The sequence below is a fragment of the Geotrypetes seraphini genome, chromosome 9 (assembly GCF_902459505.1).
Source record: "Geotrypetes seraphini chromosome 9, aGeoSer1.1, whole genome shotgun sequence".
Classification (NCBI taxonomy): Eukaryota; Metazoa; Chordata; class Amphibia; order Gymnophiona; family Dermophiidae; genus Geotrypetes; species Geotrypetes seraphini.
The window spans coordinates 188,753,485-188,768,983 of record NC_047092.1 but is presented as its reverse complement, the minus strand read 5'-3'; the positions used below and the strand labels follow the sequence as shown (position 1 = coordinate 188,768,983).

The 15,499-nt window shown below is 42.4% G+C and overlaps 1 protein-coding gene across 14 annotated transcripts in view; it reads right to left on the bottom strand.

Moving 5' to 3' along the window:
* Positions 1-15,499, bottom strand: part of CCDC150 (coiled-coil domain containing 150) — a 101,051-nt gene that overhangs the window by 80,133 nt on the left and 5,419 nt on the right. For all 14 annotated transcript variants that reach the window (XM_033959533.1, XM_033959528.1, XM_033959529.1 and 11 more), the window contains exons 3-6: positions 11,478-11,680; positions 5,657-5,835; positions 5,183-5,251; positions 2,216-2,332 (exon numbers count right to left, since the gene is read on the bottom strand). In XM_033959533.1, the coding sequence (XP_033815424.1) occupies positions 2,216-2,332; positions 5,183-5,251; positions 5,657-5,835; positions 11,478-11,680 (568 nt within the window). The remainder of the gene's footprint in view (positions 1-2,215; positions 2,333-5,182; positions 5,252-5,656; positions 5,836-11,477; positions 11,681-15,499) is intronic.

Genomic DNA, 15,499 nt, shown 5'->3' with positions numbered 1-15,499 from the left:
GAGAAATACTTTTAAAACCAATAGGAGGAAATATTTTTTCACTCAGAAAATAGTTAAGCTCTGGAATGCATTGCCAGAGGTTGTGATAAGAGTGGATAGCGTAGCTGGTTTTAAGGAAGACATGGGGGAAGCCACTGCTTGCCCTGGATCGGTAGCATTGAATGTTGCAACTCTTTGAATTTTTGCCAGATACTAGTGACCTGGGTTGGCCACCGTGAGGACAGACTACTGGGCTAGATGAGCTAGATTGTGAGCCTTCAGAACAGATAGGGAAGTTCTAAGTACCTGTAACATATAACATAGTAGATGACGGCAGATAAAGACCCGAATGGTCCATCCAGTCTGCCCAACCTGATTCAACCCAAATTTTTATTTTATTTTATTTTAATTTTTCTTCCTAGCTATTTCTGGGCAAGAATCCAAAGCTCCATCCGGCACCGTGCCTGGGTTCCAACTGCCAAAATCTCCGCCAAGACCCACTCCAGCCCATCCACACCCTCCCAGCCATTGAAGCCCTCCCCTGCCCATCCTCCACCAAACGGTCATACACAGACACAGACCGTGCAAGTCTGCCCAGTAACTGGCCTAGTTCAATATTTAATATTATTTTCTGATTCTAAATCTTCTGTGTTCATCCCACGCTTCTTTGAACTCAGTCACAGTTTTACTCTCCACCACCTCTCTCGGGAGCGCATTCCAGGCATCCACTACCCTCTCCGTAAAGTAGAATTTCCTAACATTGCCCCTGAATCTACCACCCCTCAACCTCAAATTATGTCCTCTGGTTTTACCATTTTCCTTTCTCTGGAAAAGATTTTGTTCTACGTTAATACCCTTTAAGTATTTGAACGTCTGAATCATATCTCCCCTGTCTCTCCTTTCCTCTAGGGTATACATATTCAGGGCTTCCAGTATCTCCTCATACGTCTTCTGGTGCAAGCCTCCTATCATTTTCGTCGCCCTCCTCTGGACCGCCTGAAGTCTTCTTACGTCTTTCGCCAGATACGGTCTCCAAAACTGAACACAATACTCCAAGTGGGGCCTCACCAATGACCTGTACAGGGGCATCAACACCTTCTTTCTTCTACTGACTACGCCTCTCTTTATACAGCCCAGAATCCTTCTGGCAGCAGCCACTGCCTTGTCACACTGTTTTTTCGCCTTTAGATCTTCGGACACTATCACCCCAAGGTCCCTCTCCCCGTCCGTGCATATCAGCTTCTCTCCTCCCAGCATATACGGTTCCTTCCTATTATTAATCCCCAAATGCATTACTCTGCATTTCTTTGCATTGAATTTTAGTTGCCAGGCATTAGACCATTCCTCTAACTTTTGCAGATCTTTTTTCATATTTTCCACTCCCTCTTCGGTGTCTACTCTGTTACAAATCTTGGTATCATCTGCAAAAAGGCACACTTTTCCTTCTAACCCTTCGGCAATGTCACTCACATACATATTGAACAGGATTGGCCCCAGCACCGAACCCTGAGGGACTCCACTAGTCACCTTTCCTTCCTTCGAGCGACTTCCATTAACCGCTTAGATCTGTAATATGCTTAAGCGGTATATCAAATGTTAATAAAACATAAACATAAACCATTGGTTTGACCCAGTAAGGCTATTCTTATGTTCTAAGCAGTATGTTTGGATTCAGCCTAAAAAGGTGTCCTAGAAACACAACTGTTCCTTCCAGAAACTGAATCCAAAGTTAACATATTTTTTAGTATCTTCCGCAGATATAAAAAAGTAGCCTAAATAAAGGGGCCCCTTGCTCTGGACCTAGTTGGGATCATGCCCCAAAACTTTGGATATATTCATTAGAAGCCCCAAGATAACTCCTAAAAAATTTCATCAATTTCTGAGATGGACAAGTGGGGAGCTCTGGACAATTTGACATGGAATGAGCCTAAGTTAGTCACCTTTATCTATATGTTCCACCTCAGTTTAACCCCTGTGCTGTCTATTAACATGTTTTAATTTGTATTGTGTTGACATTATAAGTAGCATACTATACCATTATTGTGTACTGTTATCATGAATGTTGTAATTGTTTATTGCCTACGTCTGGGTTATATTTTATTGTAGGCTGCCTTGAATGAATCATAATAAATAAATAAAACAGTAGTCTTCAATGAATCCCAATAAATAAACAAAATACAGTAGCCTCTCTTGAAAAGGAAAGCAACAAAAATATGGTGATCGTTTCAGTATTCACCTCTTTGCGCTCCAACTCAACTACTTTTTCCATGTCCTGGATACTAAGTAGTTGGGCAGCCTGTGACTCCTCCAAAGATAAGCGAAAGCTTCTCTCTTGTGACAGCTGCTCCTCCACCTGCATCAGAAGAATATCCATAAATCATTCTGGTCCAATGTTTTTTATACACTGTGAAATGGAACCTGGATAGCAGCAGAATCTGTACTGGGTTTCCTACATTTTTGCTAAGCTTGGCAACAGATGTCTTTCACAGGAAATATTCATTTAATTCTAGATTGAAATGTTGCAACAGAAAATAGATTTGCTTACCTGAAATGGTAGTTCTTTGTAGACAGACAATCTTACAGTCACATAAGTGGGGTGAAGTCACGAAGGTGGAACCATCCCAGCCAGTACAAAGCACAGAAAACCCCAGGCCTCCTCACCGCTGGCTGACACAATGGCCAGGGAATCCCCAGAGCCACTGGCGATTAGGGAAACCTGAGCCTCCCTGCTGACCACAGCCTACTCTGCCAACCAGGGAGTCCCTCTTGTTGGCTCGCAAAGCAAACCTTGATTAGGATTCCTCTTTGCATGGCCGTGAACATAAATTATACACACCGGCATCTTTGAGGTCTCAGCGGGAGCACACTGAGCACTTCTTCGGTCCAGATGTGCTCACTGCTCCAGTTGCAGTTGAACCAGGTCAGCATACCAAGGGTGCCCTGGCCAATCGGGCACCACAAGAATCACCTGACCCTGGTGTGTCTTGATTCTCTGCAGAAGGCAGCCTATCATGGGCAATAGAGGGAAGACAGAGAAGTCCTTCTTGGGGTAATGGCTGCACCATGGCGTCCAACCCTTGGCTTCCGGGTTCGTGACGGCAACTGAAGAAATGAGCCGCCTTCTTGTTGACTGCCAACACCATCAGGTTGAACATCGGGCATCCCCATCTCTCTTCAATGTATTGGAAGGCTCTGTAGAACAGGGACCATTTTTCTTAATCCAGAGTTTGATGGCTGAGATAATTTGCTTGAATGTTGTCTGCTCCTGCTATATGCACCACTGAAAGAGCCAGAAGATGCTTTTCCACTCAGCGAAAGAGCATTTTAGTCTCCTGCTACAGAGGCGTGCTTCAGGTGCTCCCTTGTTGACTGACATAGGCCACCACTGTAATATTGTCTGAGAAGACTCAAACCACCTTGTTCTAGAGCGCACGATTGAAGTGCAGGAGAATCAGCTGGATCGCTTGAAGCTCCAAATGATTAATCAACCACTTTCTCTCAGAAGGGGACCAACAGCCTTATACCAGACTGTCTGCGCAAAACATCCCCTAACCCAGCCATAAACACTGGCGTCCATCATCAAGATCACCTACACGGAGATCTGGAGGGGAACGCCTCTGGACAGAGAGGGATCAACCATCAAGCTAGAATGTGCCAAGCTTCCATCATCTAGGAGAGCCGAACATACAGCGGATCTCTCTACGGACTCCAATGGGAGATAAGATAGTCTTGCAACAGGCATAAGTGCGCCCTCACCCAAGGAGCTACATCGATGGCTTTCAGGAATTGAGAGTCCAGAAAGGTACATATCAACTGCCAAAGCTTCTCCTGGTGCAACTTGGTAAGAAACACTTTGTTAATTCCCATGGCAAAACAGATCCCCAGGTCTTGCATCGGAACAAGGTAACTTCTGAAAGTTGACTACCCAGCCTAGTCTCTGAAGCAACTGAAAGGCTTGGCGCACTGCTAGGTACCTCTTGGATTCTGAATGGGTTCTGATAAGCCAATCGTCCATACAGAAAGACTTGGGTCCCGAGTTTCCGTAGGTGGGCTGCCACCACCACCATCACCTTGGTAAATGTCTGGGGCACTGTCGCCAGCCCAAAGGGCAAGGCCGCAAACTGCAAACTTTTGGGGAGGTATGCTGGGGGAGACAGAGGTGAGGAGAGGCACCAATCATCACAGCTGATGAAACAACCCACAATGAAACGACTGCAATGAATCGTCCCATTCCGATTAACAACCACTATGTAAATTTGTATTGCGCACAGAGAAAACTGGGAAAAAATATAAACTGACTGTTACATTTGGATATGGTAATTTGGGAATACCCAGCACACGTGCAGAAAGCTTTTCTAGAGTTTCTGTGCTTTGTACTGGCCATCACCGTAACATCACCCCATTTGTGTGGCTGTAAAATATAGTCTAAGAAGGACCCAAATGCAGACAGGTATAACAACTCCATTGCACTAGTAATAGCAACTTCAGATGTCAGTAGCAGAGCATGTTTTTCCCATCCTCAAACAGCTCCTGAGGAAGAATTGATGGATCTTCATCCAATTTTGATCTCCACAGAGGGATAAAAGTTCTGAGATCAATTATATGATAGAATAGCTTGCATTATACAGCAAAGCTGCTAAAAACGTGTCTTTCTAAAGTTTGATCTGTTCTGTGCCTCTTTTGACTTTGCCTCATTAAAAAAGTCTCTTTGAATGAGGCACCTGTTCACAAACTGCAGCAGTACATTGACATGTGACAGATTCCATAAAAGCTGGGATAACCTCCATGGAGTGGCCATGATTCTAAACCTAGTATCTTAGGGTCTTAACTGTTTTGAATAAAAGCCACATTACTTTTGGCAGCTGTCTAAATTACAAAGCATGCTGATAAGACATGGCATGGGACTTAGGTGTTAGCTTAAGTATGGAACTTGTAAGACCCAAAGAAGAAGATAAAGCCAGGACTAGGCCATCAGGGGAGGAGTTGGAGGCCAATACGGCTTAGGACTATTGCAAGGGGCAGAAGCTGGAAAGGGGTTGACAGGGTAATCAACAACAGGGGATGAGGAAAGAAATAGGCTCATCTACCCAAGGTGGTAAAGAACCAGAGAAAAGGCAACCAAGTGGCTTGCTCAGAGTTCCCAATTCCATTCCCTCATATGAATACAACATAAAGGACTGCTGGATCCACTTTCTGAACTTACCTCCTGAAGCCTGAGACTTATTTGATTTTTTGTAGACCTCAGCAAATCTGCAGCAATTGTAACATCTGACTAGATACAAAACAAATATACAGAAGAGATGTAATGATATCCCTGAAACATGGAGATATACAAGTCAATATTCAGCCATAGTGGTCAATGCGTTTTTTTTTAAACATTGGCTGCAACATTAGAAAAAAAAAAACCAACCCAACACACAACCACAGTGAGCACCACTATCTACTAAATATGACAACTAAACACCCATATCTATACACACAGCAGCTGAGTAGTTTAATTTAGAACAACTTTTTTCTATCCTAACTTAAACCCACTCAGCAATATGGATAGTGGCTGAATAATGTCACTAAATTTACAGCTAGACAAACTAGCTGCATTTAGAGGGAATTTTCATCAGTACTTTCTCTGCATAGTGTCACTAAAAATTCAGACAAAGAGGACTTGTAATTTTCCTGCCTTTGTGGCCGTGGCGATCTCCAGGGCAGCACTAAGTCTCTCTTTTTCATCCTGAACCATCTCCTTCTCCTCACTCTTCTCATGCAGCTTTTGGCGTAATTGCATCATTTCCAGCTGCATCTCCTTCAGTTCCTGTGCATGTTCTTCCTGCAGCATATTCAGATGCTTCTCCAGCTGAGCTGTGTTAGACAGCACAAGACATTAAGGAAGCAAGTTTACTACAGTTGATTAGTATGTAGTACACAGATAGGTTTTAAAATTCACTAACATGTACATGGATACAAATTTTTCTCTGCTAGAGTTTGATAAGACAAATAATGCATGTCAACTAAAATATTCAGCTGCAGTGGGTTTCTTCACACCTAGGAACACCTACATTTGGTTTCACTAGGCAACAAGATTCAACCAATCTGCACAGGGCAATTTTTATTAAATGAAAAGTTGCAAAATGGTACATTTAATAAGTCAGGAGAAAATGTATTATTGACTCCAACAATGAAAAATCAAAAACAAACAATACAAGATGTAATAAATTATAGACTAGTAGCTTCAGTACCTTTGTTTACTAAGATAATTGAAGGCTGGGTTGCAATAAAATTGACATAATATTTGGACAAATTTGATCTGTTACACCCAATTCAAATCAGGGTTTAGAAACATAGAAAAAGCGGCAGAAAAGGGCTATAGCCCACCAAGTCTGCCCATTCCAAGTATCCTCCCCCCCTGAGTTTACTCCCTTAAAGATCCCACGTGAGTATCCCATTTTCTCTTAAAATCCGTCACGCTGCTGGCCTTTATCACCTGGAGTGGGAGTCTGTTCCAATGATCCACAACTCTCTCGGTGAAGAAATACTTCCTGAAGTCGCCATGAAACTTCCCTCCCCTGATTTTTAGCGGATGCCCTCTGGTGGTTGAGGGTCCCATGAGCCGGAATATATCATCTTCTGACTCGATGTGCCCCGTGATATACTTATACGTTTCAATCATATCTCCCCGTTCCCTTCTTTCCTCAAGTGAGTACATCCGCAATTTCTCTAGTCTTTCTTCATACGTGAGATCCTTGAGCCCCAAGACCATCCTGGTGGCTGTTCGCTGTACCGACTCGATTCTCAGCACGTCCTTTCGGTAGTGAGGTCTCCAAAACTGAACGCAGTACTCTAAGTGAGGCCGCACCATGGCTCTGTACAACGGCATCATAACTTCAGGTCTCCTGCTGACGAAACCTCTGCGGATACACCCCATCATTTGTCTTGCTCTGGAGGAAGCCTTCTCCACTTGATTGGCAACCTTCATGTCCTCGCTAATGATCACTCCTAGATCGCATTCCGCTGTGGTCCTAACCAAGGTTTCACCATTTAGTACATAAGTTCTACGCGGGTTTCTCTTTCCCAGGTGCATTACCTTGCATTTTTTAGCATTGAAGCCAAGCTGCCAAGTACCAAAACCTTGTTCTTTTTTTTTTTTTTTATTCTGTATTGATTTTCCAAACTGCAATAGTGCAATATACAGATAAATTACATCCAATTAGTCAACAAAAGCACATTCAACTTACAAATATACATAACCAAACTATTTTCTCCCACCCACCCACCCATCCAGTGATTATTCAATACAACACAGAAACATAGATTTTTCCAATATCCTTACCCTATTCTGATTAATAATGCCCTCCCATCCTCCCACCCAACCTAAATGTAAACACTCAAAGGTCAAAATTAGGACAGAAATATCCCCCCTCCCTCCCTTCCCTAGATGTGTACAAAAATAAACAAAAACTGACTCATAATCAAAGACCTACTATAGTGAAGTAATATATGATGTCAACGGACCCCCAAACCAATTTAAATCAATTACTGTGCCCCAAACTATCTATAGTAAGAGCATAAATTTGCCCACCAGAAAGGAAAATTTAGGCAGTCATAGTTTTTCCAGTTTCGGGTTGCCATCTGCATGGCTATCCCAGTCATGACAAGAAAAAGACGGCATTTATATTGATCCATAGGGGGTAATAACCGCCTCATACGTCAGTGGAATTGATGATTCCAATATGTTAATCGTACCCCATATTGACCTCCAAAAGTTAAATATCAAACGAGATGATCCAGAGTCCCTATGTCCGTATGACAGTGCCAGCATCTATTAGTTAGAACTGTCTAACTTGTGTAACAAGAAAAACCATGTTTGTCTCATAGATGCTGACACTGTACATCTCATCCTCCAAGTCCATAATTATACTCTATTAGGAAAAAATGTTCATATTATAATAACTCCAATCCCAAAAAACCCCAAAGAATCATTAGCACTAATCACTAATTTTAGACCAGTAGCATCCATTCCATTTTTTGTAAAAATTATGGAAGGATTGGTCCATTCTCAACTAATGGAATATCTTGATCAATTTTCTCTTGCCTGAATCTCAATCTGGTTTTAGACCTTTATTTAGTACCGAGACAGTAATTGCGGCTAGTTTGGACAATTTACATTCTTTGTGTAGTGAAGGTCTTAATGCCTTGATCATGCAATTTGATATGAGTTCTGCATTTGATGGGAAATTGCTGCAATGATTGGATGCTATTGGTATTAGAGGAGAGGTGTTAGAATGGTTCCGGGGCTTTCTCAAGTTTGTTTCAGTAATTATCTTTCAGGTATTTGGAATAATTCATCTGGCGTTCCGCAAGGTTCACCATTGTCCCCATTGCTCTTTAACGTTTATATGTCACCATTAGGTGCGCAATTGTCCCAGCTGGGGGATAAAGCTGTTTAGTTATGCAGATGATTTTACGATCATTATTCCATTTGCTAGTTCTCTTTCTGAAGTTAGTCCTAAAGCAATAGAACTATTAGGTCTAATGGAGCAATGGATGACTTAACACAGAAAAAACAAAGTATTTTGTAGCTTCACCGTGCCCGTTTGATACTAAAACATCATTACGTATCAATCTACCTTTAAGGTTTTGGGAATAATACTGGACCAGGGCTTGACTATGAAGAACCAGGTGGACTCTTTGGTCAGAAAGGGATTCTTTATTCTTTGGAAGCTTCCGTCCGTTAGGGCGTATTTTGAGGTTTCATCATTTAGAGTTTTGGTACAGTCTCTTATACTAAGCCAGCTTGATTACTGCAATATTGCCTATTTGGCAGTTTCCCAGAAGAATATGCAACGATTGCGAATAGTACAAAATGCAGCGGTCAGGCTGAAGAAATACGATCACGTAACACCCTCCTATCGAGTACTTCATTGGCTGCCAATGGAGGCGCGGGTGAAGTTTAAGTTTGGTTGCTTCTGATTTAAGGCTTTGTTTGGTTTAGCTCCCAAATATATAATGGAGCTTTTCTCTTTTGCAACCAACAGACATAAGAGAAACTCACATCTGAATTTTGTTTTTCCCCCTGTTAGAGGATGTAAACTTAAAAAACATCATCAAAATCTTTTTTCGTATCAAGCAGCGTTATGGGGTAAGGATTTAGAACAATTGCTTTTGCTTATTGACACTTATGGGGAATTTAGGAGACATCTAAAAACATCTGTTTTCGAAGTATTTAGGCACTATTTTGATCATTTTATCCTAGACCGCCCATCCAAACACACTCGCAGAACCCACCTGTTTAGCCATCCAACTATAAAGGCCTACCGCTACAAAAGATATCTAAATAGAACTCTCGCCTTCCAAGCAGGTCAGCTTAATAATTGGCTGGCCGACATTATCTCACACGCTTCATCCTACCTTAACTTCAGGAAACTACTAAAAACCAATCTATTTACCCGATTTATATCCTAAGACCTCTATGTCCAACCTATGGCCCTTTTTTACCACACCGTGTCCTGTTTACCCTTTTAAACTGTATCTTCATCTGCTGATTGTACCCCCTCTGTTTTACCTATATGCCTATATTCACAGACTGTGTACCCCTTTGTTTACCAACTTTCTTGGATTGAACCTTTACGCAGACTGTCTTGCCCTTCTTTGTTGTACCTATTTTCTCTGATTGTACCATATTCGCTGATTGTCCAGTCCTTCTTCATTGTGAACTACTATGGCTTTGGCGGTATACAATAAATAAATTATTATTATTATTATTATTATTATTAATTATTGGCTTTTAACTTTATTAGTTCCATTCAACTTCTTTTATTGTTTTGTATTTTTAATCTACTGTAAACCGCACAGAATTTTACAGCCTTGCGGTATATAAACTGATTATTATTATTATTATGTGACTAGTGCTTGAAGTTCTGAAACTCTTCTGCTCGAAGTTAAGGCTGTAAGAAAAACTGTTTTCCAAGTAAGGAAGGAAAGAAAGCGAAGCAGATCTCAATGGTTCAAAAGTGTCTTGCATTAAGATGTCCAAAACTAAATTCAGGTCCCATGCTGGAGGAGGATCCAGCACTGGAGGCCATAAATCAGTAAGACCTCTGATGAATCGAGAAACCAATGGATGATGCGAAATTGGTTTACTGTCCACAAAGGTATGGAAGGCCGAGATAGATGCTAGATAAAAGCAGACGGAGTTGGATTTGAGACCAGAATCTGACAAATGTAGAAGATGTGATAAAACATAGTCAATTAGACAAAGAAGAAGATTCTGCTAATGCTTCTGTGACCAGAGACCGCACCTGGAGTACTGTGTGCAATTCTGGAGGCCGCATTACCGCAAGGATGTGCTGAGACTTGAGTCGGTCCAGAGGATGGCCACCAGGAAGGTCTCGGGACTCAGGGAGCTCCCGTACGAGGAGCGGTTGGGGAATTTGCAGCTCTACTCACTCGAGGAGCATCGAGAGAGGGGAGATATGATCGAGACATTCAAATATCTCACGGGCCGCATCAAGGTGGAAGAAGACATCTTCTTCTTCAAGGGTCCCGCGGCAACAAGGGGGCATTCGTGGAAAATCAGGGGCGGGAAACTGCACAGTGACACTAGGAAGTTCTTCTTCACTGAAAGGGTGGTTGATCGCTGGAATAGTCTTCCACTTCGGGTTATTGAGGCCACCAGTGTGGCGGATTTTAAGGCCAGATGGGATAGACATGTGGGATCTATCCGCAAAGATAGATAGCGAGGATCACTGGAGTGGGCAGACTTGATGGACCGTGGCCCTTATCTGCCGTCTATTTCTATGTTTCTATGTAGATAGAAAACCGTTTCCACTTGGATTGATAAGTCTTTCTAGTAGACGGCCGCCTTGCTGTAAGGACAGTCTTCACTGGTTGAGAAAGTGGTAAATGCGTTAGGTTTGAGCTTTCAAGTTCCTAGCTGTCAAACTGAGACTGCAATGACTGAGGAAAACGAAAGGGCCTCGCCAGCTGAAGCCTGTGAGGAGAAAAGAGAGGAAAAAAGAAGTTTCCCCACTTTTTTTTTTTAAGAAAAATAAGTATATTTAAAACAATTATTAAAACAGAAAAAAAATAACATGTGAGCGGGAAGGCAATACAAAATTTTTTGAACAGTGTTCAAAAACACAACTTCTTAGCTACGTGGAAAACTAAGAACTTAGGTACTGTGAGCCTATGTCGGGCAGGAAGGCACTTGCGCATGCGTGGTGCGGGCAGTTCGTGAACTTTCTTAAGTGCACTTTTAAAGCTGTCCGTACCAGGGCTCCATGGATGACATCACCCACATGTGAGAATATGCTGCCTGCTTGTCCTGGCACAATGTTATGCCAGTTTACCTCAACCCCACTAATATCTGAGTACCAAGGCTTCACACACAGTGCTGATAAAGCCTTCAATAAGCACCAAATATTGTCACAAATAGAATACAGAGATGAGGCACAGGAAATGAGCAACTAGCAATGTTCTTTATATCCACAAACATTTGTCTGCACCTGATTGCTTGGGGTTCAATTCCTTCTCTGTGTGTAGTCTGAAGATGTTCAGTTTCAGAGTCTGGATGACGCTTTCCATGTGACACACTTGGCTTACCAGAGATTCACAATTCTTCCACAGCATGTCACTCTCAGGCACAAAGGCTGATCTGACCTGGTAAGGACTGATGGGATGAGGCACTTCTGAAGCAGAGGGCTGGAAACTGCAGGACAGAAAACACTTCATGGAGCACAAAGCAATCTCTTTAGGCCTATCATTTCACATTGTTTTCAGATCCTTCTGTTTGATATATTTGCATTTATCAGATGCTCTTAACCAGGACACTTTACCCAACATATTGAGGGGTTGATGTAGAAAAGCTTGCATCAGTGGCATAGCTATAGGTGAACCTGGGTAGGCACTGGCCCATCTATCTTGGCTCAGGATCACCAAGTCTGGTGACCAAAGTGGCTCCCAAAACACTTCCGCTGCAGCTGCCTTGCTCTTCTCTCTCTCCTTCCCAGATTTGGCATCTGCCCCCCTTCCTTTGAAACCCCTCCTTCCCTGCTCAGTGATTTATATCCACTGCCTGCGCCAGCCCCACCAGCTTCCTAGCCCTCACTGACTTTAAGTTTCAAGTTTTATTAGTTTTAATATACTGACCATCGACGTGCATCTAGCCGGTTTACAATGCTAAAAAATTTAAAGGTTAAAAAAAAAAAATATATATATATACTGCGGCTTTGAAATTTGGCAAAGGAGCTGGTCAGAATGGGGTAGGGGACTTCTAAAATGTAAGGCTGTATGGTTTACAGATAAGGGAGAAGGGTTCCTAATGGACAGTGGGGAACGTACAGTAAGGGAGAAGGGCTACTGCTGGACAGGGGGGAGCAGGAAGTAAAGGAGAAGAGCTACTGCTGGACAGTGGGAGCAGGAAATGGGGGTGGGGTGATGCTGGACAGGGGGAGATAAAAGGAGAAGGGCTACTGCTATATAGGGGGAGCAGGGAATAGGGCGGGTGCTGCTAGACAGGGAGGAGGTAAAAGTAAGGGAGAAGGGCTGCTAGCACCCGTTAATGTAACGGGCTAAACAACTAATATATATATATATATATATATATATATGTATAATAATTATAAGAAGGGGAAGAGTGAATTAAGGACAATTTACAAATACAAACTTAGACTTGAGGGTAAAGAGGGGAAGGGGGAGTCAATAAATACATCATTAAAAACAAAGTAAAAGAACAGGAAAGGGGGGATACAACATCAAGAGTGGGGGGTCGCTTCTTGAAAGCGGTTGATGATAAGTTTTACTGGCTGTTGGAGAGGAAGTATTTAAGGGCTATGAAATAAGAACGTTTTTAGTTTAGTTTTAAATTTGTCGAGGAAATTTTTCAGATGGAGTTGAGGTGGTATAGCATTCCATAAAGTTGGTACAACTACGGAGAAGTTAGTTTTCCTAGTATAGTAGAATTCTTTAACGGAAGGGATGGTCAATAGATTCTGATCTGCTGATCTAAGTATCCGAGAAGGGCAAAGAGGAATGATGAGTTTATCGAGAAAAGATGGAAGACGGGAAAGTTTGATTTTAAAGACCAGCATTAAGATTTTATAAGTGATACGGTTTACTCCCTGTTTCCTTACTTGCAAATCAACACTGGCCACAGAGAGATTGGATAGGCTTCCCACAGTACCAGCCCCTGCCATATTGATGTATCCCAGTCTGGTCTCATCTCAAGGCCTGCGTTGACAAAGTCATCCAACCTGATCAAGGTATCAAATTTGAATCTACTGCCTATGTCAACCCTGCCAGCTACTCTGCCATGTCCTGCCCTTGCTAATGTCACTTCCAATTTCCTCGCTAGCATGATCCAGCAGATATGAACTGCTACTGCTACCAACAACAGTTCTAGAAAACAGCAAGGAAGAGAGAAGGTTCCAGAGAGGCGAAGTTGCCAGATCCAGGGGCAAAGGAGAGGGAGAGGGAAGCAGGACAAAGGAGAGGGCAGTTTTGGAAGGACTCTCCCAAAATGGCAGGTCTGACTACACCACTAGAACCATATGCTGGTAGCTGAGCACATAGTTTCTAACATGAACGTAACACAAAGGTCTGTTCACCAATGCAGAAAGCTAATTAAATGCAAATTTTAAACAAGCAGAATGCATTGGCTAATCAGAGCCTGCACATAAGGTTTTGCACTGAGGGCAGCTAATACTATGCATGTGTCTGAGCAAAATTCATACGTTGAAATATTCTGCAGATAAATATTGGGGTTCAGTTGTGGGGTGGTGTTCCTTTGTTAGCTAGGATTTTGCTGTATTAGGTAGAGAATGGCTGGGTACTAGAGCATCACGATTTGTATGACTTTTGCTTGCTCTTTATGAAAATTTAATAAAAATTTAAAATATAAAAAATATCTATATATTGGCATCACAAAAATTTCCTGTAAAAACATTTTTGAAGGCAGAGAAAGTGAAGTTACTTATTTGTAGCAGGCATTCTCTGAAGACAATAGGCCAATTATTCTCCCAAACCCTCCCTCTTCCCCTTGGAGTTGCCTTTCTCAGCTCTTTTACTAGACTGCTAGTGCCACACTTGCATGTCTGCCAAGATCTTAACTTCTTTCTGAAATCACGGGGGTAATAATAGTAAAGACTAGAAGAAGTCAGAAAATGCTTTAGTCCAAAGATCTTAACTTCAGCATTCAGCAAAGATATTGGTCTGTACGAATCCAGCAATGTTGGATCCCTCCCTGGTTTAGGTAACACCAGTATACACACCAAGTTAAACCAACTCAGTAAAGCCTCTGCCCAAATCATAATATAAAAGGCCTTTGCCAATGGGTTGGTAATCTCTACCCCCCAAGTTTTTTGTTTTTTTTTTAAATTCTTTATTCATTTTATGTTTAACATCAAGTGCACAGAAAGTAACAACAATTTGACTAATACATCACTTGAAATTCCACAACGAATTTGAGAGCCCTTTTGGACAACATTGTCTCCGGTGGCTCTTAGTCGCCTTTTGAACTGCTAGACCCCTGGTATTTGTCCTTTCCTCTGTTTACTATGTTTTATTTGGCATCAGTGAGAGTGGGAGGGGGGATGGGTTGGGGTTGGGGTGGTGGGGTGGGTTTGCTGGATTTTTGTGTGAAATATGGAGCTGCTTTGTTTTTGTACTTGTTTCTGATTGTTGTTTCTATTGGTGCTCAATAAAATATATTTGACGATAACAAACGGCAAGATAGAATAAGTTGTGCCATTCAATCTTGAGTCATCTTTGATCGAATCAGATGGAGAAGCCAAGAAAAATTTGTTTTATCTGGATTAAGCTTTAATCTGAAATCCTTCATCCATATTTCAACAACCTCAAGGACCTCATGAGCAAAAAATTTAGATGTAAAGAAGTCAGAGGGGTCATTGGCATGGATGTTGACGCCGCCGAGGATAAGGGAGGGAGATGAGGGATTCAAGAAAGAATGAGAGCCAGGAGTCAAAGTCAGTGAGGAAGAAGAAGAATTTATCAGGGGGTCAGTAAATTACTGCTACTCTGAGAGACAGGGGGCGAGTAGACAGATGGAATGAACTTCAAAGGAAGGAAAACAGTGAGATTGAGGCAGAAGAAGGGGTTGATATTTACAAGATGGTGAGAGGAAGAGTCCAACACCACCTGCATGACCATCTGGGCGAGGCATGTGTGAGAAAAGGTACCCTCCATTTCACAAGGCAGCAGCTGAAGCAGTCTTCAGGGTAGATCCAGGTTTCAGTTAGTGCTAGCAGGTGGAGCTTTCTAGAGATAAAGAGGTCGTGGATGAAGGTAAGTTTGTTGGAGGCGGTGTGGGCATTCCAAAGGGAGGAATGGGGAAGGAGAGGAACAGAAATAAGATTGGCATGATCCCCATGAGTAGACTGAGGGTTGATTGTGAGGACCGGGGTTAGAATCGATGTCCCCAGCAGAGAGCAAGAGAAGGAATAGGAGAATACGAGTGAGTGTGGGAGAGGCATGGAGGCTACGCCTTGGTCAAGATGCAAATAGGTAGAGT